This window comes from Marmota monax, unplaced genomic scaffold (genome assembly GCF_021218885.2).
Source record: "Marmota monax isolate L192 unplaced genomic scaffold, Marmota_monax_Labrador192_F-V1.1 WCK01_AAM20220418_F8-fsc00096, whole genome shotgun sequence".
Classification (NCBI taxonomy): Eukaryota; Metazoa; Chordata; class Mammalia; order Rodentia; family Sciuridae; genus Marmota; species Marmota monax.
In genome coordinates, this window is record NW_026695236.1 from 5,540,618 (window position 1) to 5,567,888 (window position 27,271).

At 36.3% G+C, this 27,271-nt stretch overlaps 1 protein-coding gene across 13 annotated transcripts in view; it reads left to right on the forward strand.

Moving 5' to 3' along the window:
* Dlg2 (discs large MAGUK scaffold protein 2) overlaps positions 1 to 27,271 on the forward strand; it is a 2,050,987-nt gene that overhangs the window by 1,018,560 nt on the left and 1,005,156 nt on the right. For 10 of the 13 annotated variants that reach the window (XM_058577380.1, XM_058577376.1, XM_058577381.1 and 7 more), the window contains one exon: positions 9,001 to 9,162. In XM_058577380.1, the coding sequence (XP_058433363.1) occupies positions 9,001 to 9,162 (162 nt within the window). The remainder of the gene's footprint in view (positions 1 to 9,000; positions 9,163 to 27,271) is intronic. The other 3 variants (XM_058577388.1, XM_058577385.1, XM_058577389.1) reach the window with 1 other exon arrangement.

A 27,271-nucleotide genomic window follows, 5' to 3' on the forward strand; every position in this document is an offset into this window, starting at 1 on the left:
AACAGCCACCTAAAAATAAATGCTGTCAAAACACATCAGTGTGTCTCCCGCTAGACTCTTTCTTTGCCTTGCATGTACTTTAGTGTGTTTTATTGTGCTTGTCTGAGATTGGTGCACTCATTGTGTGTTACCTGCTGGTGTGGGGTTTAGAGAGTCTAGGGAAAAATGTGAGGGGTGCCTCCTTTGTATGTTGTGCTTCCTTTGTTGATCCAAATCAATGCTAGCAGAGGATGGGAAAAGTAGGAATTTGCTTAGCTCCTTTCTTGTATATTACCACTTTTCCTTTTTTCAACTCTTGCTCTAAGAAGCATCAGCTGATATTCCTTCTCAGGAGCCTCTTAGTTGAACTGTGGGTAAAATGTGAACGATTTTCCCCACTAGAGGCAAGCTCCAGAAATAACCCCACCTCATAAACTGTGCTATGGAAGTGAATCAATTTTTCATTTTATTACTGAAAATCTTACAGGGTACCATTCAATAATCAGATCTCCTGTAGAATCCATACAGGTTCCTTGAGTATGTGCTACTTCTTGGTGAATACTCACATGAGTGTCACTCCTGAGAGCACAGAAAAAAGACGCTTAGTTAGACCTGGGTGTGCAGGGAAAACATCTGGGAAGAAATCACATGTGACCAGTTGTAAAGATGGATCAATAGCCAGATCAAAAATGGTTATGAGTCATATTAGAGGTATAGAAGACATAAAGAGTAAGGGTAGGGAGGAGCTGTGTCATTTTCATTTAGTGTTGTATTTACAGCACTTTAATATGGTGCTTGCCACATAATAGGTGCTGAATAAATTCTAGTTGCATTGAGTCCAGGAGAGCTGTCAGATTAGAACAGGAAGTCAGTGTGATGAATTAGTAAGTGAATTCTGGTTGTAGGCTTTGAAGAAATTGTAAACAAAAAACAATGTTTTCTTTAATTGGTTGCTTTTTAAGATTTCTAAAATTGTTTATAAACAAATAAAACATCTAATATTCCAGTAAAAAGATCATAGTTGACATTTGACTGCCTACTAGATCACAGACAATCTGCCGAATGCCTTTTATGAATTCTTACTTGTCCTTCTTAAAACTTCCTTGAGATGAGTACCCTTGAATTTTTATGGTGAGGATACCAAGTCTCAGAGTTGAGCAATAGGCTGGCAATTGATCCATGCAGTCTCTCCAGAACGTGCCCTCTTAGCCACTACCTTAAAACTGAGATTTTAGAAAGTTATGCTAGTTCAATGACCTAAGGAGTATAAAGATGAAAGACATTTAGAGGCTGTAAATACTCATTCATATTTTTCTCGATTCTGCTTACAGAATTAGCCATCTGAAACATTTACTTTTGGAAACCATATTATTATTATTTATTATTATTTATGAAAAGCCAGCAAAGTGCAAAAGTCTTGAGACTTCAAGAAAGGAGAATATTAACCTTTTGTTAAGCATCTATTATATGCCAGGAATACAGTGTCTCATTCAATTCTCATCCTATTCCAAGGTAGATAACTTTATTCCTGGTTTGTAACTTCAGTAAACAAAAGCTCCAAGCTATACAGCAACTTGAAAAATGTCTCCCGGCTAGCAAATGGTATAATGAAAATTTGAACTCAAATGTTCTTATTTTTCTGAAGCCAGAATTCAGGCATGTTCCATTATATTGGGCTGCATCCTGCAGTTAGAGAACTGTGTTGGTTTGAAACACAGCTTTGCCATTTAGCATTTTGGAGACTCTCATACTGTTTTCTTATTTGGAAATCAGAGTGACAATGCCTTGTTTATGCAATTCTTGCACAAAGATTTGCTTGGGACAATGTTTCTGAAAATGCTATATAAATTGTAAGAAAACAACCTTGAATATGTGAGGTCTTATACAAATTCATTTGACAATGCCAAACCCATTATTTTCCCAGATCAAAGGTCTGTGGTTCCATTCTGATTTGCTCAGAGAGCCTGAGCTCTGTTTAATTCTGCAATTACCTCTCCTGGGGAAGCCTGGCCTCCCCACAGCTGGCCTTTCTGAGTTTTAGGGAAGAAACTGTACCTCCCACCAGGCTTACTTTCCAGCATCTTCAGTGCACAGATGGAGGGCAGCACTGAGTTAGAGTAAGTTCTCTCTTGATTATTTAAATCATCAGTTCTTTAAAAAGAATCTTAAGATCCATTAAATATTCATGGAAGCATCCTTCCTGGCAGCTTCTCCATTGTAGGTAATTACAGAGGGTTTAAAATATCTGACGTTGCTTGGAAGCACACAAAGCTCTGTCAGCTGCAAGCAGACAGCTGATTTGTAATTTAATTAACATCCTGGCTTGTCCTGTTCTTTGTGACAAAAAGCAGGAAAGTATTTCCTTTCATTTGTGAATTTTGTTTGAAAAAATTCAAATGAAACACCTGGAAGAGCTTTTCATCTCTCCATCAGTCCTGATCCTTATATCCTGCTCCAAATCTGGAAAAACAATTCCACTTTCAAGTGTTCTTTGGGCCAGCTGTATGGATGATTGTGGGTCACTTTTTAAAAGGGCAATTTCACTTGGGGAAGATGTGTGTGTAATCAGCAAGCTTTGACCCACTTTTATTAAGTCTTTGAGTAATACATAGATTTTGAAATGGATTTGGCTAGACTACTTATTTATTCAACAAACGTTGATGGAAGCCCTACTTAGGAGGCATTAGAGGCCAGCAGTAAACCAAGCAGGTAGGTTTTCCATTCCCAAGGAGTCCTCCTTGAGGAAGGGACAGTGAAAATGATCCACTCTGTCTTGCATTTCCTCCCCCCATTTTCCTTCTACCTAACCTCACTTCCACACAATTATTAACAGATAACCATTCTGGGGGAAGAAAAGAGAATCCTGCTCCAGCCAAAATTTCACTCATAGGATGTATTTTAAAGTAATGAATATAAATGCTGATCTGTCCACTGTATTCAACATTCCTTTAACTTCTCATTTCATCTTTTTCCTTTTTGTAACCCATGCTGTCCCTCTTGCCAGGGAGACAGTGAGTTGGACAGAGGATGCAGAAGGTGCATAAAGGAGATGGGACACAGATGACAGACAAGCCAAGGCTCCTAAAAGATTGCTCCTTTTTAGTTGAGACCTCCTTCCACTTAGTTGAGAACGATGCGGTAAGCAGACAGAGGGAGCTAGAGAGCTGACTGTCTACCTACTGCACAGATCTCAACTAAGTGGAATTCCTAAAAATAAACCTCAAGATGTCTAAACAAAATATATTCCTCAACATAAGAAAGTGACTGGCAGGGTCTGGAAGGGAATACTCAATTGAGAAACTTTTGAGATGAAGGGAAAACCCTTAATTTTGCACCTACTTGATTTTTTGAGACTGCTTCTTTCCCTCCTTGGTTTTCTCTTTTCTGAGCTTTATTCACAGATTCCTTAGGGCACATCACTTCCTTTGCAAATATGTTATTTTTTCTTTCTTTTTTAAAAACAGTTTTCATACTTTTCTGAAATATGTTCTTTCATCCTCAGTGCCTTTTCTTTTTGAGATAGTGAGACAGGAGCCTGCTAAGTTGCTTAGGGCCTCATAATTGCTGAGGCTGGGTTTGAGCTTGTGATCCTCCTGCCTCAGCCTCCTGAGCCACTGGGATTACAGGCATGTACCGCTGCACCCAGCTCAAAGCATATTTTTAAAACCAATAAGTTTTCTTCCAGTAGAAGCATTAAGTCAGTCAATCTGGTCTATTGGACACAAACTATGTAGTATTGTGGCTTGTTCACTGTGCAGAAGGCAAAGTACCTTAGATTATATAGAGGAAGATAAGGCTTTACCCACAGAACCCTATTTGCAAATATAGTTAACAGAGGTAGCAGAACTAACATATTATAGTATTTCCTAAATGTCAGGCTTTGTGTAAGAAAGTATAATCATTTCTTAATTTTGTATCTGCTTCATAATGTTACAAGTCTTAAATAGAATGATTTGTTTAACATAGCAAAGTGTTCATGGATAATATCCGCTAATTGTTAGGTATTATAATTTACTGACTATTCCTGAGTTCTCTGCAGCTTTTGATTTGTGTTCTCTCTCCCTGTATGTCTCTCTATTTCTCTCTTTCTCCCTCTCCCTCCCTTCCTCCCTCCCTCTCCCTTTCCCTCTCCCACCCCCTTTTTTCTATTTCTGTCTCTGCCCCTGTCTCCTCTCATCATTTTCTTTCCTTTCTCTTTCGCTTCTCTTCTCACTCATCAGTACAGTGCCAATTCTTGCTGCAAGCGGAACATGGAGTGCTTTTTATACAGCAACAGAGTTAAGATCAGATTTTCCTTATGAGTCCTTGAAAGATTTCCACTTCTGCATCCATTATGTGTTGTGCCAGCATATAACCACCTTCCATACAGTGTCAGAGAATCTCTGTTGATGGATCAGAGATGTGTAGTATCTTGTGTTTGAATTCTGGGCAAATTAGTATGACTCTGACTCATATAGGCATCAGCAGATGTATTGTGCATAGTCTGGTTAGACATTTTAGCAATTGTCCATTCATGGGGGAGCTTGTGGTAGGAAAAGAATATGAGTTAGGCGCATTGGTGCATGTCTGTAATTCCAGCAGCTTGGGAGGCTGAGGCAGGAGGATCGCAAGTTCAAAGCCAGCCTCAGGAAAAGTGAGGCTCTAAGCAACTCAGTCAGACCCTGTCTCTAAATAAAACCCCAAATAGGGCTGGTGATGTGGCTCAGTGGATGAGTGCCCCTGAGTTCAATCCCCAGTATTCCACCCCCCGCAAAAAAAAAAAAAAGAAAGAATATTAGTACAGTTGCATGAAGTTTCTTCTTGGTGGGCTCTTTGATCTTGTTGTTCAGAATATTAAGATTAATTCCATTAAACTTGCATTTATTAGTCTCTTACTTTGCCTCAGTTGTCATGTAGGCCCTGGGGACTCAGAGATACATATGGCTCCATATGTGCCCTGAGGCATTCAGGAGCTAATGGGAGAGAGAGGCATATGCACAGGTCATAACAACATTTAACTGTTATTCCCTGACAGAAATCTATCCAGAACACTGTAGGAGCATACCAGAAGGACACATTTTCCATCTTAACCTCCAGAGAATACTTCTGAGGAGGTAACATTGATCTGATATCTAGAACCTGAAAAAGGTTTGCCTTTTGGAGTCCCGAGTTGGGGAGAGGGTTAAGCAGAAGAGGACAGAATTCCAGAATTTACAGACAAAATATACCAAGACAGGGAGACACAATAAAAGCCCTTCACCTGCTTTATGCATCACTCCCAGTACTGCTGGAAGAGGAATTATCTGTTTACAAAGGTTCTTTCACTGAAGAGTCCCTCACCAAACAGATGAGAGGAATTCCTTTAAAGATCTCTTCTTTGTAGCCAATGCAGAAACCTTCAAAGGTGCCCAGATTGACATTAGCACATCCTAGTATGAGAGGTGACGCAGGTTTCCCTCAACATTAGACTGATACTTGAATCAGTCTCTGACCTCTGATCTCCCTCGTTAGCTGATTTTTAAGACTTCTTAAAAGTGCTAAATTTTGGTGAGCAGACAATAGCATCTGCTACAATTCATTTCAAGATAAAGGTAACTTCCAAAGATCTTTGAGTCCTATCCAGCTTAGAAGACTAAGTGCTATAGCTCTAGAGTCAGACAAACATATCTTTGAAACCTGGTTAACGACTCAGCAGGTAGGTAGCCTTGTGGCGGGGAGGGGGTCTATCAGAGCCTCAGATAGAATAACACCTGTCTCTCAGATATGATGATATATAAAAAGCATTTAGTATGCCCTATGGCACATTAATTAGGACAAATATTATTATTTTTTAATATTGAAGTAGCATTAGGATTAGTATTTCTATTAATACAAGCATCATCATTACCATAATTGTTAATATTAGTTTTAATATTACAAATTAAAACTTCAATTCAACCAAAGAAAGTCAAGTTTTGAATCTTAGCCCAGAAATTCTACTGTACCATACAGGATGATTATTTTGGACGATTCTGTTTGAGTTAAAGATGGTACTTCCTCATTAGTTTTTCTCATCTCTTGTCATCTGTGCAGAAAACTGAAAGAAAACAAAATAAATAGGAGGGGGAATATCTGGCTATCACTGGCAGAATATCATTTAGGTTTAAGGTCTCATGGATGGTTCCCTATTGTGTATAGAGAATGAAGTCTGCCTTTGGCCTTTTTCCTAACATGCTCTAATGCATATCCGGAACTTTATCCAATGAGACCTAAAATAGGTGTCTGACTTATGGAGGCAGTTCCCAGGGGGAAATGCCTAAGGAAGTTAGAAAGGCAACAGAGCTCTTCAGGAGTATAGGTTCACATGCAGACTAGCTTTAGGCTAATTAGTCTAGATAGTCAAGAGGCTGAATCTGTGTATGGGGTGAAGGTGGGAGTTCATAACCCACTTGAATCAAAGTGTGGAATATGATATGTCAAGAAATTTGTAATGTTTTGAACAACCCACAATAAAAAATTAAAAAAAAAAAAAAAAGAGGCTGGTGCTGGCCCACCTGGGAGCTGATGTGAGCCTAAATGTGCAGGTGTTGGTGGTGGGTGGTAGTGGGGTTTGTAGTAGGTAAAGAGGGAAGAGACTCAAGAATTATTTAGGATTGGGCTGGGGATGTGGCTCTAGCGGTAGCGTGCTCGCCCGGGTTCGATCCTCAGCACCACATACAAACAAAGATGTTGTGTCCGCCGAAAACTAAAAAATAAATATTAAAAAATTTCTCTCTCTTTCTCTCTCTCTCTCTCTCTCTTTTAAAAAAAGAATTATTTAGGATATAAATCAGGCAGACTTAGTTACTTGTTAAATTGATTCCTGGTAGGGTGTGAAAGAAAAGAGAGAATCAAATTGACTCCTGCTTTTCTGGCTCAGGGGACTGCATGGATAGTAGTGCCTTCATGAGGGAAAATTGAAAAAGGGGGCAGATGTGGAGGTAGACATGCTGTAAGTGAGAGAAACTAAAATGGGTATCTGTAGCATATTATTTTCACTCCCAGTGAAAGTCTAGCTGATCAAGAATAAATGTAAAGCATTGATCCTTGTTACTGAATTTAAAATTAAAATATCCGATTACCTTCCCAAATTGTTTATAGGGTTAAAAAGAAGGATATTTCAGTTCACAAAATGTTCCTCATTTTATTGGAATATCTCAGTGACCTTTTTTGTACCAAGCTGCCAATTCAGTTATCAGACTTGGGCTTCATCTCCTTTTGGAGGTAGACAAGGGATTAGTGATAATAGAAAGAAAATTCAGGTTATCCATTCAGGTCCCAGCTCTGATGTCTAGTTAGGTGAACTTGGAAAAGTCCCTTAATTTCTCTGTCAGTTTTGTTGTAGGTGAAAGGGAACATCGTAACTAAGCATGGTTGCAATGGAAGAAGTATGTGAGTGTCCTTTGCAAACTGCAAAGAACATGACAGGTTAAGTTGTACTTTGTGTTTTGGAACTAAGGCTATCACATGAAGATTCCCTGGAAAACAAAAATACTGATGACCAGTTTCTGATTAAAAGGGGACAGAATACAAACCCTGAGGTTGTTATCATTAAAGTCAGATTATGAGTCACACTGAAAGCTGATGTCCAAGAAGCATGTTTTTCATCTCAGAAATAAGTGAAAAACGTATGCTTGATTTTGTAAGAAGATGTGTTGTTTTTGATAACCTCATGTGATAAATAACTGCTGATGATAACCATGATGGTGCACTGAGAAAAGAGATAGACAGTGTGGTTAAGCCTGATGGTGTTACAATGCTTGGATCCCTGTTCCTAATACCCCTGTGTCATGCAAGGCAAAGCAAACAAACACATTATTAACAAGAACGGGGGTCAGATGTAGAACATTGCTTTATTCTTTCCCAGGTAGGTCAGTAGCCTTGAAACAAAAGGACTCTAAAGTCACAGGTCCAAGGGGATAGGGGAAAGAAGCAGGAAAGGCAGGTAGATGACTTGGAGAACCAAATCTACTTGGAAAACTCAAATTATGTTTTTTTTTTTTTTTTGAGAACACTTTTACTGTTATAGGCATGTCAAAGGAAGACAGTTAAGAAAAGAGGTAAAGGGAGCCAGGTATGGTGGTACCTGACTGTAATCCCAGCGGTTTGAGAGGCTGAGGCAAAAGGATGGAGAGTTCAAAGCCAGCCTCAGCAACTTAGCAAGACCCTAAGGAACTTAGCAAGACAGTGAGACCCTGTCTCAAGGGAAAAAAAAAAAAAAAGGCTGGGGATGTGGCTCAGTGGTTAAGCACCACTGGGTTCAATTCCCTGGTACCACAAAAACAAAAATAAAAATGTTAAAGGGAACAAGAGAGAAGGAAAGATTCTCTCTCTTTCAGTAATCATCTGATGATTAGGAGCAGGACGTTTGCTTATAATTTTTAAGCACTTTCAAAGCTAGTTTCATTCCTAGAAGTTGTGATCATTTGTCCTAGAATCTGCCTAACCCCAAGCAATACTACTTCATAGAGGATGAAGTAAATGAAGGATAGTTTAGTTTGTCTTCCCTTTCAAGCTAATCCAAATAAAGTGGGGGGGCAGACCTTTTTCCTCATTTCTAAGGGAACTTGAATCTTTCACAAATTCCAATACAATATTAAACTTTCTGAATGGGATATATCAGGATTCCATTGCCTGCCTTGGTACTTTTTCTTCTCCATACATCATCTAAAATTTTTAGTACATAATTAGCTACTCTGGTCATTGGGAAGGATCCCCCTCCCCTACTGATGTGTATTTTCTCTTGTCGAAGTCTGTCATTTGTTGTCACATATCTGTAGCTCACAAATGGAGTATATTGTCAGGCAAAAATAAATCATCACATTTGTTTATGTTGATGGTTAATTTAGCTTTGTTTACAGTTGAGCTGGTTTATGATGACCATCAAGAGTCTGCAGTAAAACGTTCTTGGTAAAATCAACCATAGGCACAGAGTGTCCCACTAACACAGAATTTGAAGTCCAGACTGAATTCTTTGTAAACACTTATACATTGTTTTCTTTCTTCCTTTTTTTTTTCTCCTAGAAGTATCGATACCAAGATGAGGATGCTCCACATGATCATTCCTTGCCTCGGCTAACTCATGAAGTAAGAGGTCCAGAACTTGTGCATGTATCAGAAAAGAACCTGTCCCAAATAGAAAATGTCCATGGATACGTTTTACAGTCACACATTTCTCCCCTGAAGGTAAGTTATGTTGCTCTTCAGATTATTTTATAGCTGGTTTTGATGGTCAGTCTTTATTGTTAAGGAGACGTTTGCTGGCCTCATAAAATGAGGGTCTTTTAAAACATAGTAGTGATCACTGATTACTGAAGGGTCTTTCTGAGATTTAGAAGCTAACCTGATATTTATGGGACATATTTTTATTACAGTTGTTTGAATGTCTTCAAAATACTCAGTTGCTGAGAGTGGGCTAAGGAAAGAGCCAAGGGTGACAAATTGAGAGGAAAAAATAAATCATCTACATATTTTTAAAAATAAAACAAGAATACACCATGATTTATCTCAAATGCTTTACCTCATCAGCATTCCTGATCTCAGGCAAAACAAAGAAAGTAAATATGTCATGATCACACCTAGTGATTACCTTACTCTTCAAACTAAAAACAAAGATATGTGAATTGGCTCATCAACACCTCTATTTTTTACCAAAGGAAATTGTTTACCATATTTCTTTCTATTTGGTGTCATACTTTTCCCAACACTGTCTACCTTTTTATTTTAATTATAAACAATATCTTGATGAATGGTATTTGGATAAGAAGAGGACATTAGAATTAGAATTTTGTGTTCCTTAGCTGTCTTTTTCTTTACAGGGTACTGGATTTTGTGCTTTGGATAAAAAGCTTATAAATGCAAATTAAAATTTAGAAAGAAAAATAGAATTAATGATGTAATTTAAGAGACTTGAAATGATGTGGGAGGAAAAAAACAACGTGTCAATTAACCCCTTAGTTATTGCTCAAGAAAAATTTTCTTTACTAGCCAGAACATTCATTTTTATCAGCACTTTCACGTAGCTCTGCAACAATAAAAAAAAAAAATAGAGTCACAAAAGTGGCTCTAATGCTTTCTGGGTCCTTGTTATATCTGCCAAGATATCAAAGAAAGGTTGAATTGTATTTAGTGTAATTCTAGGCTTTGGTACATTTTAATAACTCTGATATCCCAAACATCTCTTCAAATAAACAAGCTGCAATTATCACCAATAAATTAAAATATTGGGCCAATTGTCAAATTTTATTAAATAATATATAAATTTTTATTTCATATATTCATTTGATAATGTATAAAAATATATAAATATTGTGCTTCTGGGATTCATTATGCATCTTTCTAGGATTTTTCTGAAAATCATTGAAAGACTAAGTATGTTTAACTTGGAGGCCAAAAGATTAAGGGTTGAGGGTCAGGGGAGTTACCTTTCTACCTCAAGAGCTCTCATGTGGAAAACATGACATTGATATCATATAGAGGGCAGAAGCAGATTCACTGTGCAAAACTCACAGGAATGTATATTTGGGATCATTACAAAAGCACAGCTCCTGACAGAGCTACCAAAGCAGGTGTAGACTATTTCACATAGACTTCTTTTTGTTCCTGGAAGTCTTCTGGGCCTGGATGATGACCAGACAGTGGTTTTGTGGAAAGACTTTACCAGAAGGGTGAACAAAACTATCTCCAAGCTTCTGTCTAAATCTATGAATCCATAATTCTGCTCTGTGTTCAGATCAAACTTCCCTTCTTTAGGGACCCTTTAATCTTTGCAAACAAATGCTGACCTCTGTTCTGTGTGCTGACCCCTGTAAGTTGAGGAAGGACAGAGCTGGAAGACTGGATTGAGAGCACTTGTCTTTCAGTTTTATTTTTTCTAATTGGTTCAGAGACTCCTTATAAGAACCTCCCTCAAGCCTCCCTTCCTTTCCTTCTTTTCAACTTTTTCTCCTTTTCAACTTTTCCTCCTTAATCAGCTCTAGAGCATAGTTCCTAAAGGACTTTAGACCGAGTAGAATAATCAAGACTCATCTAAAGCTAACCCGGTTACCATAAAATAAAAACATACACATGATCAATAGTTATCCGAACATCCAGCAAGTTTGGATGATTATGTCATTCCTTATGACAAACAATACCTCATTTTAAAAATGTATTTTAGTGTTGGGGAGAAAATTTGCTTTTTATGAAGATCAGATCTCAGTTTTATTAAAGAATTTTTCTTTCTTTCTTTTCTTTTATTTTTTTTATTCCTTGCCTTTCAGGAATCTCAGAATTTGGTGTCTTAAACTTCAGTATTTTTTCTTAGCTTGGGGTCTCTGTTATATTTATTTCCCTTCTAACTTATTTTTACTCCCTTCTTTTTGAAAGTTTTGTTGGTTTTATGGGTTTACTATAGTAGTATTTTTTATTGGAGAATCTTATGTCCATTTTAAAAAGTAACCACCTATGAATAATAAACTCCTGATATGAAACAAAGAGGTTGATTTCTGGAAATACCACTTCAGTGCCATGGCCCCTGAGGTAATTTGAAGAGGAAAGAAAGGTGGATTCATCCAGGCCTTCTGCATTTAGGCTTTGAAATTCCTATTTGGCGTTGAGGACTTTTTCCTCATGACTTTCTATGTGGTATTATTTATATTAAACAAGATATGCTTTTACATTGTGTTAGTGAAGATGCTTTGTGTACCTTTCCTTTATCCTTAATGGTGATGGGAATAAATGTATACAATTTTTTTCCAGATAAAGAATTGAACCCTGTTTTGTTTGGTAGACCAAATTCTGTGATATAAATTATCCCATTATGTCTGATTTAAGTTACAACTTAAAGCTACTATTTCTATATTTGGAAAGAGAGGAACATGAGGTTCTTACCAGCTGGTATGAGCAAGCTCTAGCTAGCACTGCACTGTCAGGTTCAAGCATATGCATTTTTATAACTATAGAACAGATTTTCTAATCAGCTTGTTAAGATGTTATCATATTATCACGATTCAAGTGTTTGGAAAACTTGCCATAATTAAAACCTGATTTGTTATTTTTCCACAAAGAAAGCCTCTTAGAATCAGGAGAATGCTAAGAAGGTACATATTCTCAATTAGACCTGTCATATTTTGAACCTCTTTGCCTCCTTTGATCTGCCTAGTGTTCTTAGGTAAGCACTAAAAGACAGAAGAGAGAGGTGGCAAATCACACAATCAGATAATGCCCCTAGAATCCTTCTGAGAAGAAAATGGGCTCTCTATTGCTAATTAGGAATTTACATGTGGCATTCCTAAACTGAGTGTGGGATTACTGGATAAGAGTTTAAATGTTGCATTGAGTAGGTTCTGAATCATTAGCTCAGTAATCTCCTTGTTGCAGGTTTGTTATCCTTTCTTCCATCATTGAATATCATTTAAGGCCTCAGTTCTAAGATTTATCTGTCCTTGGTGCGCTCTGGATGCTTGTGTGATAAATGCGCTTGCTTAGACTGCTTTCATTAGAGCGCCTGGGCCAGTGTGAAGTATGGAGTCAGAAGGAGAAATGCAATTTAGGAGTGAATACAAGGGAATTTGTTTTCCTTGCCACAAGATGGGGATGCTCTCACTTCAGATGCTACCTAGAAACTTCCACAAAAGAAACTGGCCTATAATAAAGCATGAGAATCTTTTTCTTTTCTTTATTTTTTTTTTTCCAGTTTAGATGTGTTCAGTAAATATTGAGTGCCTGGTATGTGCACTAGGTGATGAGGAGACAAAGAAGAGTAAAAAAATGGATTTAAATATCTATATTACTCTCTTAGGGAATTTGTATTAAAATTATTTGTTACTTGATCTTACTTTACAATAGATCTTACTTTGCAACAGCTTAAATACTGTAGGACTCCAGGCACCTGGAAGTATATCTTATACAGAGTATTTGAGGGGTAGGGGGAGACTCAAGTGTGCTTGAGGATGACAATATAGAGAACTTGTAGGCAGAAGGATAACAAAGTATACTTTTACTATTTTTTTTTTTTTTTTTTTTTTTGCTGGAGTTCCCAGGGTTTCACCATAGGAGAATATGTATTAGCTAAGAGAGTGGTAGATCCTGCACAGAGCTTTTGCTATTAACTCTTGCACAAGTCCACTTGCTTAAGACATCCTATGGCACATGGACTTAGTAACTCTTACTTAGTATTTTAAAATATGTTCTTATTCTAATACCCAAGGGGTACCAGGGATTGAACTCAGGGGCACTTAACCACTGAGCCACATCCTCATCCCTATTTTGTATTTCATTTAGAGACAGAGTCTCACTGAGTTGCTTCACCATGCCTCATAATTGCTGGGGCTGACTTTAAACTTGCAATCCTCCTGTCTGAGCCTCCTGAGCCACTGGGATTACAGGCATGTGCCACTGCGCCCATCTTGTCATAACTACTTTTTGTTGAACTAGATCGTCTGCTTTCCTCTGCACATGCCATTTGTTTTGCTCTTATAAATGTATACATTCCCATGAACTGGGCTACATCTTACTTTGTTTCATTTTCCTTCTTACTCCCTCATTGGTATCTGCCGTGAAACTAGACTAGCATTTCTTAAAGTAGGATTCGTGGACAAGAATGGGATCAAAATTGGAACTGTTGCTCTCCATGTATGTATAATATGTCAAAATACACCCTACTGTTATGTCATAAAAAAAAAGTAGGCTTGGTGGGATTTTTGTCTGCATTATAAAGAAAATAAAAGGATGGATGTTTAAACACATTAGGGGAGTTAATCCATTAATTAAGGATTTCTCAGTGCCTTTAATATAGTAATATGCAGTTCCTCTACTTGTCATTAATAAGAGCTTGCTAAAATTGTAACTTCTATAATCTTCGGTTTCTTCATTTGTAAAATAACCTCATCTACTCCTATGCTTTTGTGAAATTTAAGTGAAAAAATTTACACAAACTCTTAGCTCAAAGCTTCACACATAAGAAATGCACAGAGATGGAAGATCTCACTATAGGTATTCATGTTTTCTTGTTAGGAGTATGTATTTATGTTATTTCAATATTTTATACTGGAAGCTTTGGAACCATTTTGAAAAAAAAATTTCTATTGATCCCCTTTCATTGGGCATAAATGTCTTGAGTTTTCACCTTTTTCTTTGTGTACACAGTTACCATCCTAACCAGGTTTTTATTATTTCCAGGCAGAATGTAGTGTGATTATTGTTAAAAGAAAAAAAAAAAAGCATGAGCTTTGGAGCCAAATATGTGTTTGAATTCTGACATGATACTCTCTGTCTGGAGAACCTTGGGAAAATCATCTAGCGTTTCTGAGACATAGTTAAATATCAACAAAATCTCTTATGTGCATTCACCTATTTATTTATTTGTTCAATAAAACTTTTTGACCTTTTAGTGTATGCTGCGTTCTGTTATCCCTGGAGGGGATAGCAAAAAGAAACGTGTCTTGAGATTGCTCACATCCTATGATTTGATTCACAAGTTTGGAGATAATATGTATATAAAATGTCCCATTTATGTGCAATAAAGAAAGCAGCAAGCTGAACACAGTGGTGCATGCCTGTAATCCCAGCTGCTTCAGTGACTGAGGTGGGAGAATTGTGAGTTTGAGGCCAGCCTGGGCAATGTAGTTAGATAGCCCTATCTTAAGAAGGGCAGGGAGTAGTGGGGAAGGAAAATAAAAGAAAGCATCAAAGAAGAGGTAGATTGTCCTAAGACTGAGAAAAAAATTGTTTAATTTTCTCTATGGCTACATTAGTGGGTATTGTTAGAGAAAAAAAAATATAATTTTCTTTCTTTTTTTTTTTTTTAACTTGAAGGCAGTAGGGGTTAAGAGAGAAAGATTAAGTTTGCCCTAGACTTTAGCAGCTGTGTAATGATAAGAGAGAGTTCTGGAAATTGAATGTAGTTAAGTAGGGTGGAGGGATAAAAATTAAGTATTAAGGTAATGGGTGTGGGGTGATCCCAAAGCATGTCATAATGCAAGAGAGATGGGTGGGAACAGCTGATGAAGGATCTCAGGAAGAGATTGGGTTTTATTTTATAAGTAATGAGGGATAATGACAAAATTTAAAATAGAGAATGACATAGCCCAATTTGCAAATTAGACAACCATTCATGTTATGTGGCAGAGTGGAAGAAAAACTAGAAGAGGTTGGTATCACTCACAATCAAGAACATCACATGAAATCCAAGAAATGGACAAGCCCTGAGACAAAGCAGAGATATTTGGGGGTGAAGGGAAGGGTAGATTAGAAAGCTTATTCAGGAAAAGGTATCATTATGACTTTGAGACTTACTAAGCATAGAAGGTAAAGGAGAAAGAGAAATGATGTTAAGTGACAAAATCTTTATGTGACCAATTGGGTAGGGAAAATATCATGCAAGGAAATCAAGAAGGCCTGCAGAAGAGTATATTTTAGAGTGAAAAGTGTTGGGGAGATTCTCAGTTTAGGTTTGAATAATTGAGTTCAAGGTATCATATTATGCTCAGGTGAAATGTACAACAATTTGATTTGAAGATCTGAGGATTGAGACGGATCTGACATAAAAATGAAAGCTTGGGGGTCTTCAGTGTAGAAGAAGTCGCAAATATGGATGGGACTGTTCAAGAAAGGGGAGGAAATACTGAGAGCTGGAACAGGGACCACTCCTACCACATAAAGGCTTTGTAGACAAAGAGAGACAAATGGGGAGATGAGATCAGAAAACAGTGAGAAACTTGGCATAGTGTTTAGCTTTTAGAATTAAGGTGCCTGTGTTTATTTTTATTTTTTTAACAGAGTTTTTATACTGATGATAAAAGGGTATCATGTCTTATACAAGAATATGTAGCTCTTCTGCAATGCCAAAGATCATGTTGGCCAAACAGTAGATTTTTTTTTAATTGCTTATTACCTGATAGATGATTTTTAACAGAAGAAAAGAAAAATCTAAGAGCTACATGTGACTACAATTGTCCTGCAGTCCTGATCAGGTGAAGAAAAAAGCATTTATTTATTTTTTTCTTTCTAGATGGAGAGTTTTTCTAATATTACTAACTAGAATTATAAATTCTTGTTTTAGAATATGAGTAATCTTTAAAAATATAAAATGCTTCTACTTCTATCTTTTGCCACTAGATGGTGGAAGTTGCTGAGCTGATGATTCTGCAAGGATTTGCTCTTTGGAAAGATACTGCAATTTGTGTGGTTAAATTCAGAAGCTCTTAGTGAATAAAGACATAGGAAGAGTTTGGCAAAGATTTGCATACTCATGAATAATGCATTTTGCTCCACCCCAGTTTTTGGTGAGAGGAAATGGTTGAGTGAAATATAACTTTGAAAGATATACTGTATTGAGGCCCAAGAATTCCTGATTAGAATTCTTTGCAAATGAAACATTTCTTGCTTTAATTATCTTTAATTGGAAAGAGTGCCAACAACATAACCCAATTAATTCAGGCTATTTAGGCCAGGCATTGGAAAAAGAAGAAGAAAAAAACAATAATCATAAGACCTATCATACCTTCCACATAACCTTCCACAGTTCAAGATTCTTTATGGAACTAAGCCCACCAAGGACTAATGGGTTCCCCCCATGACTTTTGAAAGATGAGATTTGTGGAATAACATTCAAATCTTCGGCTTCTCTCATGCATATAATAATAATCACAACAACAATAATTATTTTTTCTAAGAAATATTAATAAATAATATAAGAAATATTAATAAAGGTATAACTTTTAAAAATTTGCAGTGTTTATAACAATCCTGAATAAACATCCTTAATAATTATTTATAGTTGCAGATGTTTCTGAAGGATTAACTGAATTACAGACAGATCTCACTGCTACCAAGGCCTCTGTTATGATTAGAAATAAAGAACTGAAGTTCACAGAGGCTGCCTATCAATAAAAGGCACTTATTGTTACTATTAATGATGCTGTTGTTATTGGTGCCCTAAAATTATAGGTGGGTACCTCTCTACATCCCTGCCCACTATAGTTTTTTGGTGTGCATGGTTTTTGCTTATTTGTTTTGTTCTCTTTTGTGGGGATACTGGTGATTGAACTCAGGAGTACTCAACCATTGAATCACATCCCCAGCCCTATTTTGTATTTTATTTAGAGACAGTCTCACTGAGTTGCTTAGCACCTTGCTTTTACTGAAGCTGGCTTTGAACTCGTGATCCTCCTGCCTCAGTCTCTGGAACTGCTGGGATTACAGGTGTGGGCATGTTTTTAATTCTTTCTCCTTCACAAAGATTCAGAGAAATTATCCTAAACTTTACACAGTAAGTTAATAAATAAGTGCCAACATTGGTTGGATTGGAGAATATTTTGATTCTTTCCCAGTAAATACAGAAAAGTAATAGCATGTATAGTAGTGGAAAGTGGATGGGCTTTATAATTACCCATTCACTGTGTTTGCATGGTGGCTCTGTTACTTTCTATTATTTAGCACCTTGATTAACTTCTCCTTTTTTGGAAATAACAGTATGGAATTTATTGGATTGCAATAAGATTCATTTGATTATTCCTAGAAAACCTTTAGAATAGTATTTTGTGCATAGCAGTTGCTCAGTAAATGGTTATTATTTTAGTTTAAAAAATAGGTTTATGCAAAAATAAATTTAGGAAATAAACTGTTAAAACTTTCAATAAATGTTGGCTTATTGTTACATCATTATCGTTGTAGGCCTTGAAGTAATGACTTTACACTACATAATATTACCAAGTCAGATAAGCAAGAGTGTGTTATCCAAATGATTCTCTCTTGTGAAAGTGAAGATGATTTTGGCTAGTTCAAATGAACAGTGGCAAGTGAGTTGGGGACATCAACCTGGGTTTTTGTGGTCCAAACAAGAAATTACTGAGGCATAAAGAAATGGACTTTTCCTTTGTGACTATTGTGGAAGATATGAGAGCAAGGGGGGAGGAAGGAATGGATTATTTCTAAGCCACTTGGATGAAAGCAATATTTATAATCCTTGTATGTTCATTTAAAAAATATTACTTTAAAATTTTAAGAACATAATTTCATGGTAACAAGTTGTCATCTAATAAGTTTTGGGTAAGAAAATAGAGATCTCTAACAAACATTGGATTCAAACATTTGCCTAAAGTTTAGGGAATGTCATTATTAAGTCATGAAGAGGGAACCAGTTTTTGTTCTATGGCTATAATGTATTTGTAAAAATACTCCACTTATTTTGGATATAGATCAAATCCCATTTTTATAAACTCTAACGGGCCACCTAGCACCATTTTATATGACTATTTATGTTGTTATTGAAATCAGGTGCTTATTAATCTGGGGTTCCCTTTGACAAGGAGATTTTGGTTTTCATCAACAGTTTTGTTGTTTTTGTTCATTTATATTCATTCAACAAAACTACTAGCGTAGGTTGATGGTATGAAACAGCTGTTCATGGATAAAATTTAATTTTATGAGGCTTTTTTTCCCTTTAAAATGACATCTGCTCATCTAGCTTTTGGTCTAGAGGTTCTTTAGGAGAAAAAAATAATAATATTTAGCATTTATTGCTTTCCTAATATACTCTAGATGCTTTTTAAAATGTTTTGCATGTATTGGGTTTTTCTACTCAACAACCCTATAAAACAGGTTTTTTGTTTGTTTGTTTTGTTTTTTAGGAAACAGAAAAATGAGCACACAGTTTGAAAAGCTTTTCTAAGTTCACATAACTAATACTTGAAATATATGAGGTCTGAGTCCAGCTAGTCTGAAATCTGAGTTCTCACTCTTAAACACATTATTCACCAGAAAATGAGAATCATATACTTTTTTTTTTCTTTTTGGGTTCCGGGGATTGAACTCAGGGGCACTTGACCGCTGAGCCACATCCCCAGCCCTAGTTTGTATTTTATTTAGAGACAGGGTCTCACTGATTTGCTTAGCACTTCCCCATTGCTGCAGCTGGCTTTGAACTCGAGATCCTCCTGCCTCACCCACCTCAGCCACTGGGATTACAGGCATGTGCCACTTACCCTGGAGAGAATCATATACTTTTAATATAGAAGAGGACAATAAAAATGATCCATTCCAAGGTTTTCAAGCTGCAGCTGATCCACTGGTAGGAATCGGCTTGAAATAAACTTAGTTGGTGATTGTGGAATAGAATTAAAGGATAGGATAGAAATGGCTCATAATATCAAATGTATTTTTCTCTGTGATGAAGGTCAATGAAGTTAGCAAGCCACTGATATAGTTTAACTTCCCCAAATTGTAAATGAGGGGAAGGAGAAGTTACAAGACTTCTCAAAAGCACATTAGTTTCCCTTTTATTTTCATGAGTCCTTTTTAAAAATTTCTCTCTCTCTCTCTCTCTCTCTCTCTCTCTCTCTCTCTCTCTCTCTCTCTCTCTCATTCTGTTATTCTCTTCCTTCCTTCTTCTAGCTGCCACATAGGAGAGAAAACTTTCTAAGTCTAATTTAATTCATTCAGCATTTTTTTCTCCAGTTTCATCCGTTTACCAGCAAATAACACAATTTCATTCTTCTTTAAGGCTGGATAAAACTCCATTATGTATATATACAACATTTTCTTTATCAATTTGTCTGTTGACCAGCATCTGGGCTGGTTCCATAGCTTGCCTATTATGAATTGCATAGTGGTAGAGCACTTATATAGCATGCATGAGGTCCTAGGTTTAATCACTAGCACCACAAAAATAAAATTAAATAAAAAATAATTAAATTCAAATTCAATACATTGAAATTATTTTTCCTACTGCTAATTATTCACTGATTCTATTGTATAAAATACAAAGATACTACATTTTGAAAAAATTATAAAGCAGCACTTTTGGTCAGGAATGGCTAAACCTGAACTTGAATCCTTTAGAGTATTAACTGTTTTGGCAACCATCACTACTGATTAAGTTACTCAAATCAGTGGTTCTTGCTGGATGCAGTGGCGCACACCTATAACCCCAGCGGTTCAGGGTATTTGAGGCAGGAGGATCACTAGTTCAAAGCTAGTCTCAGCAATGGCAAGGTGCTAAAGAACTTATTGAGATCCCGTCTCTAAATAAAATACAAAGAATAGGTCTGGGGATATGGCTCAGTGGTTTGAGTGCCTCTGAGTTCAATCATCCCAGGTATCCTTAACACTCATCACCCCCCCCCCCAAAAAAAAAAAATCAGTGGTTCTTAGAATTTTGTGTATATTAAAATCACACAGAGGCCCAGTCCTATCCAACTCCATGAAGCCTGGAGATTTGTAGCAATTCTGCACTACTCCTGAGTGTAGCAGTAGGATAGAGAGGGAGGTATATTTCAGGGAGGATGGCAGCATGTTGCAGTTCTTTCAGAGACTGCCACATGGACTGTTAAGGGGGTTAAAACCATCTTAAATGGGAATATCAAAGATAGGAGTGATGTTGTCTGTAGAGAAAAGATAGCTCACAGGGACATGTGACTCTTGTCCACAAATTGTTTGAAACAGGAAATTATTTTAGACAATTTTCTATACCTCTAGTGTAAACAATGTGGAAACCAACATGGTCCGTGTAAGTTTTAAAAAAACATTTAAGGGAACTGTTAAAGACAGAATGGACTGCCTTGTAAGGTGGTGGGATTTCTGCTACTGAAGGCATTCAAACAGAAGCTAGAAAATTATCAGGGAGACAGATGATTTAGGTATGAATTACTTAGTATTTTTGAAGTGTCCTTTGAAAAATTGATGAAAACTATGAGCCTTTTCCCCAGAAAAAAAAAAAAAAACAGCAATATATACCCACAAAACTTTCACATAAAATTTCAAGATGCTACGGATCACATGCAGCCCATTTTTGAACTCCCTTAGGAGTACAAGCTTGAGGTTAAGAACTTTTATATGGACTAAATTTCAAGTTTCTGTTCATTACTGAAAATTTATGATTCTCATTTCTCTGCCTCACAGTTCTTGCATGATTAGGGAATGCTTGTCCTTCCCAAGAAGAAATCTTTTGTAAATGTCAGGAAAAAAAAAAAAAACAGGAGGACACCCAATCCATTGTGCCCATGAGATATGCCCAGTTCCACAGCATCCTTTAGGAGCAGAAATCAGTAGGTTCAAGGTGAAATATTTGAGCCTGTATTTTGTTCAAGAGAATGCTCTAAAGGCAGATACTTTCTGCCTGATCCCCTTCTCCTCAGTATCTTTTTGCATTCTCCTAAAGCAATATTTTATGTTTATTAGTGTCATAAGCTTTTACCACCTTTGCAAGCCAAGAGTAACAATATCTTGACTCTCTAAATTCAGCTTTTAACTGTCCTAAAATTGTTTTCTCTATGCTAAATGGAAGTTTCAGCCTAGCAAAGAACTGATTTGAAATTACTCCCATCAGCTAAAATGATGATGGATTTTCCATATGTTTCCAGCACAAAGGAATTCCAGTATGTGGCTAGATTGTTCATAGAAATATGAGTCGTAAAATGTGCACTGGATGTTTATTTTTTCATCAGAAGTGCACTTAAATTGAACTCTTCTTTTCTCAGTATCATTAAGATATTGATAGGTTCAGAGTTGCTAGGTTTGAAATTTTAAGAATAGCTAGCTCATAACATTTCACTTGCTGCTCCAGGGCAGGGTGAGTTGCTTATAAATCAGGCTACAAATATGATGAATTGGATGTCTCCAACTCAATTAGCTTAATGTGGGTAGGAGGATTTCCAGGTTTTGAAGCCTCTGTTTTACTAATCCTCTGTGCAGACTGTTATATAAAATGTGGCTGAGTATAAATGTCTGAGTCTCAGAGAAACACGGTTGGTATTTTTCATTTCAGCATCCAATGTCATCCTGTATTTCATAGCTTTGATTTGGATCCAGAGCCACTGAGTGACGGTTCTTAACATGATTTATATTGTAAGCCTTACCTTGTTATCTTTCTGCCTCCTGACCGAGTTAAGAAAGTAGCCTAATAGAATCGCTGCTGTCACTGGGTGATTTAATTGGAAGGAAAAAAAATCTCAGCAATTTAAGGAAAACTGCAGAAGCAGGAGCTGTTTCTCTGTCAAATAAATGATCAGATGAGATGGGCCCTAGAAAAGCAGATGCTGACAGTTTGGAGAACTTCCAACATACCCATCAAACTTTCATAGTGAAATTTGTTGGCAGGATTGATTATGGAGTTTGGTTGTTTTTTGTTTACTTAAGAGAATATATCAAAACCCTGGGTAATGCCTATTTTAAAGAAAACATCTTGGATTTAAAAACCTTATGTGCCTAAGAATATCATTTGATATTTCTTTTATATTTTCTGTCTCTTAGCACTTATTAGTTGGATTATCACCCTACATATATTTTCTTCTCCTTCCCCTGCTCTCTAGTAGACCCAGTCTCAGCTGTGTCTTGCGTATTGCTTTCCTTTATGTTTTTAAATTGACAGATATAGTTGTATGTACTTACCATATGTAACAGATTTTTTTGAAGTAGGTCTGAATTGTGGGATGACTAACTCTAGCTGATTAATGTACACATTACCTCACATAATTATCATGTTTTGTGGTGAGAATATTTTACATCCACATTCCAAGCAGTTTTCATGAATATAATTTGTTAACTATAATCACTATGTTATATAATAGATCTCTTGAACTTTTCCCTTTTGTTTAACTGAACTGACAAGATCTTTTCATCTCCTCACCCTCACAACCTCTCAGCCACTTTCTACCCTCTACTTCTATGATATCATCCTTAGATTTCATACCTGGGTGAGATCATGCAAGTACTTGTCTTTTGGTGCCTAGCTTATTTCACTTAATATAATGCCTTCCATATTTGTCAGTGTCATTGCAAATGGCAAAATTCCCTTCTTTTCTTGACTGAATAATATTCTACTGTGTATATGTAACTCATTTTCTTTATCCACTCATGCACTGATGAAAACTTAGTTTGATTCCATATTTTATCTACTGTGAATAATGTTGCAAGGACTGTGGAAGTGTAGGTGTCTCTTTGACACACTGACTTCATTTCCTTGGGATATATACCTAATAGTGGGATTATTGGATCATATGATACTTTTATTTTTTATTGTTTTCCGTGATATTGTACATAAGGCTGTATTGATTTATATTCTCTCTAACAATTGTGCAGGGTTTCTCTTTCCTATACGTTCTCACTATCCTCGCCAGTAATCAACACTTGATTTTTTGGAGACAGCTGTTCTAAGGTGTGAGACAATAGCTCATTGTAGTTTTGATTTACAGTTCCCTGATCATTGGTGTTGTGGAACATTTTTCCCTATATCTATTATCCATCTGTATGTCTTCTTTTGAGAATGTCTATTCAAGTCTTCCCCATTTTTATCAGGTTATTTATTTTGTTGATATTGAGTTGATTTGGATCCATGATATGTAGGTAACATGATATACCCTTTTCTGATGTCTCTTTATCAGATTTATATTTTTAAATTATTTTCTCCCATTCTGTAGGTTCTTTCTTCACTCTGTCAGATGTTCCCTTTGATGCACAAATACATTTTAGTTTGATGTGATTCCATTTGCCTATTTTTGCTTTTGTTTCCTGTACTTTTGGGGTCATAACCAAAATAATTCCTGAAATTATTATCTAGACAAATGTCATGGAGATATTTCCCAATGTTTTCTTCCATTAGTTTTATAACTTATATTTAAGTCTTGAGTGATTTTTATATATGGTGTGAGATAAGGATCAAAATTCATTCAATGGACATTCAATTTTCTCAAACCATTTATTAAAGGCAGTTCTTTTCCCATTGTGTGTTGGCACCTTTGGCAAAAATCAGTTGGCTGTAATTGTGTGGTTTTATTTCTGGGCTTTCTACTCTGTTCTACAGTCTACATGTCTGTTTTTATGCCAGCACTATGCTCTTTTGATTATTATAGCTGTGTAGGATATTTTGAAGCCAGGTAGTATAATGCCTCTAGGTTTGAAATTTTGCTCCAGATTGCTTTTGCTATTCAGGGTCTTTTGTGATTCCATACATATTTTAGGATAGATTTTTTCCTATTTCTGTGAAGAATGGCATTGGTATTTTGAAAAGAATTGTGTTGAATCTATAGACCACTTTTGTTAGACCATTTTTACAATATAAAATTTGTTTAAACCATGAATACAGAATATATTTCCATAGAATTGTGTCTCTTTCATTTTCTCCTATTAGTATCTTAGTTTTCAGTGTAGAAATCTCTTACCTCCTTAGTTAAATATATTTCTAAGTATTTTATTTGTAGCTATGATAAAGAGGATATTTTTCTTAATTTCTTTTTCAAATAGTTCACTCTTAGTATGCAGCAATACTACTAAATTTCACAGCACTGAGGGAGGGCAAAAGCCCAGGGCTGCTGAATTTGGCAGAATACCATGTGGATCAAAGTATCACACAAGCCTAAACTCTGGGCAGAGGCAAAGAGTTTTGCCTTGGGCAGAGGCAAGTCTAGAAGGTCAACTGAGTGAGGTTTTATCATGTTGGGATCAGTGTTGGGTTCAAGGCAAAGTCCTATGCTTACTTCCCTTTTTTGCCTCCAAGCATACCCTATCATTTCCTGTGTTCCTCTTCCTGGGGTTGGGGAAGGAATGATATAATATAAACTGTACTTCAAATTATTTTCAGTGCTTCCACTCTTATTATTGTGCTGTAGCCAGATACTCTGATTTCTTACCTGGTTTTCTTAGCTCTTATGAAAGTATGTTCATGCATGGATAATTGTTCAAATTTATGTTTCACGGAGAATAATGGCTGTACAATCCTACTCTACCATCTTGTTCTACTTAGGAAAATTGCACATTAATTGTTAAGTTCAAGGACTTTGAAATGAAATCAACATGATCAGTCCAAGTTTGTCCAGGAATCACTGTATATGACCTTAGACAAGAAACTGGGCTCTCTAGGCTTTGCTTTTCCACCTATTAAATGATGGTTTCAATAACTACTTTATGGAGTTGGAATGAGAATTAAGAGGGATTGAGGGATGTAAGGGCATGTTAATGGAGAATGAAGGTTAAGGTTAGTGGTTAGACAGTGCTTGATTACTACACAGTGAATGGAATGATGAAGGGGATAGTCCACTTGCCCTGCGTTCATTCACATGTTGGCTCCCTTTGGCTCACAGGGTGCTTCACATGCCTCCTTTCATTAGGACAACATCCCTATGAAGTGGCCAATTTTTATTATTTACACCTTTCAAAAAAGAAACTGAGATTAATCTGTTTGCTTAAGATTATGCAGTTAATAAATATTTCTGCATACTCATACATAAAATAAATTGTGTATTCTTTATGTCCTGCCTTGTGTAGATCCCTAGAAATCTAAAATTGATTGAGAAACAACCCTTTCTTTAAAGCAGCACAAAGTCAAGTGTAGAATAAAAAAAAAATAGTAAATAATGAGGACCAGGACAGTGTTATACTGACTTTTATTTCTCTCAGATTCTCTCAAACCTGATGTTTTTAAGGCACTCCATCCTAACATTGGTTTTGCTTTACCTACCAATTTTCTCTGTGTTCCTAGTAGTTCTTGGTAAATGTTGACATTATTAGCTCAAAAATCTGTGGAATAGGCTGGGGTGTAGCTCAGTGATAGAATGCTTGCTTAGCATGCATGAGGCCCAGGGTTCTGTCCCCAGAAGTGAAAGACAAAGGAGGCAAAATGAAATCTGTGGGCAGGTAGAGGTTTCCTGTGCCCCAAAGGCACTTACATGCCACTGTTGGGAGGGCACAGGCAGAAATGTCTTTATAGCTTTTCTGAGAAATGCCTACTGCCTTTGAAAATGCCAACTGGTCTATTGCTTATATGCTTTTTTTTAAAAGAACAATAATCCTAAAACCTTTTTCTTAACTTGGTTAAAGAAAGAAGAAAATAGAGTAGTAAAGGTACAGGCTCTGGGGCATGCAGGAATAATAATTTGAACCCAAGCTCTGTCATTTGCTCAGTGCCTGACCTTGAGAATGTCACCTAGTGGTTCTTAGTTCCAATAAATTTATCCAAAGGGGTTGTTATGAGAATTAAAATAGTTTATACAAAAATTTGCCTAATCATAAGAACCAGGTGGGATCATTTTTTAAAGTCCACATTTTTGGACCCATTTAGAAGTAATGAATCAGAAACCCCAACTAGGGGCCTGAGAACCTGCAATTTTACTCTATCGCAGATGACTTTAATATCAGGCAAGTTTGAGAAACACTGAGAAAGAGAATGCAAAGAACCAGCACAGTTGTGTGATGTGACCTGCTACTCAGGAAGCACCAAGAGACTCCACAGCAGTTATCTTATCATTCAGGATTGTTTTTGATGTTGCATTCAAGGGAGTGGGTTATTTCAATCTGGAAATTTTTGATGATTAACATACTGTTCAGCACATTCATAATTGTCAACATAAGTTATTCAATTAAATCACTCAATGAAGATGTTTTGGAACCTATAAAATATATTATTTTAGGAGCTCTAGAAGAGACAAAACTACAAGTAAACTCTGATATAATCTGAAGAAGTATAAATGTTATCATTATGTTTTAATGGTTTATGAAGGAGAGGGGTTCATTCAATCTGGAGTTCAAAGAAAAGTGATTATTTGGACCAAATGAGGAAGCAGTGTTCCAAAAATTATGCTCATTTTTATTATTCATTTTATTAAATTATTTCTATATTAAATTGAATGGAAAGAGGCATTCTTGCTTAAAAATGAAATATTACAAAAGATAAATTTAGGAAAAAATGTTTCTCTGCCTGCTATCAAGAAATCTTGAGCTAGGAGCTATAATCTCACCACATTGTTTTTTTCCTACTACACCCCTTTGAGCCCACTTGATAGATTATTATTTCCTATTTTTCTTATCCATAAGACACCTTCTGAAAAAAAAGACGTATTTTCTCCTTGTGGCATTCAGTTAGCATTTCCATAGCCATCAAATTCCAAACATGAGAGAAGGAAATATTCCATGGGAGAAGTTATCTTGAGAGGTCACAGTGTTATAAATTACTTACCACTTTGGATGGAAATTTTTCTGAATGAATTATTTGGCTGTCCCACTCTTAGAGAATATGAAACAAAACCCCCAATTTTTTCTTGTTTCATGGTCAAAACTATATACTTTAATCATTGTCCTTTAATAACAATTCATTCAATGTTGATAAAATTTCTGTTATTTCAGACTGTAGAGAATAAAAAGTGCCTTCCTGTATGATGTCTTCCTACAATGAGTGAGTGCTAAATGACATAATCAGTAATAACATGAATAGCTGGCATTACAAAAAGTACTCACTGTGTGCCAAGTGGCATATTGCCTCCATTAGAAACTGTCCCTCATGACAATTCTTTGAAATCAGTAGTATTTGATTCCTATTTTACACATA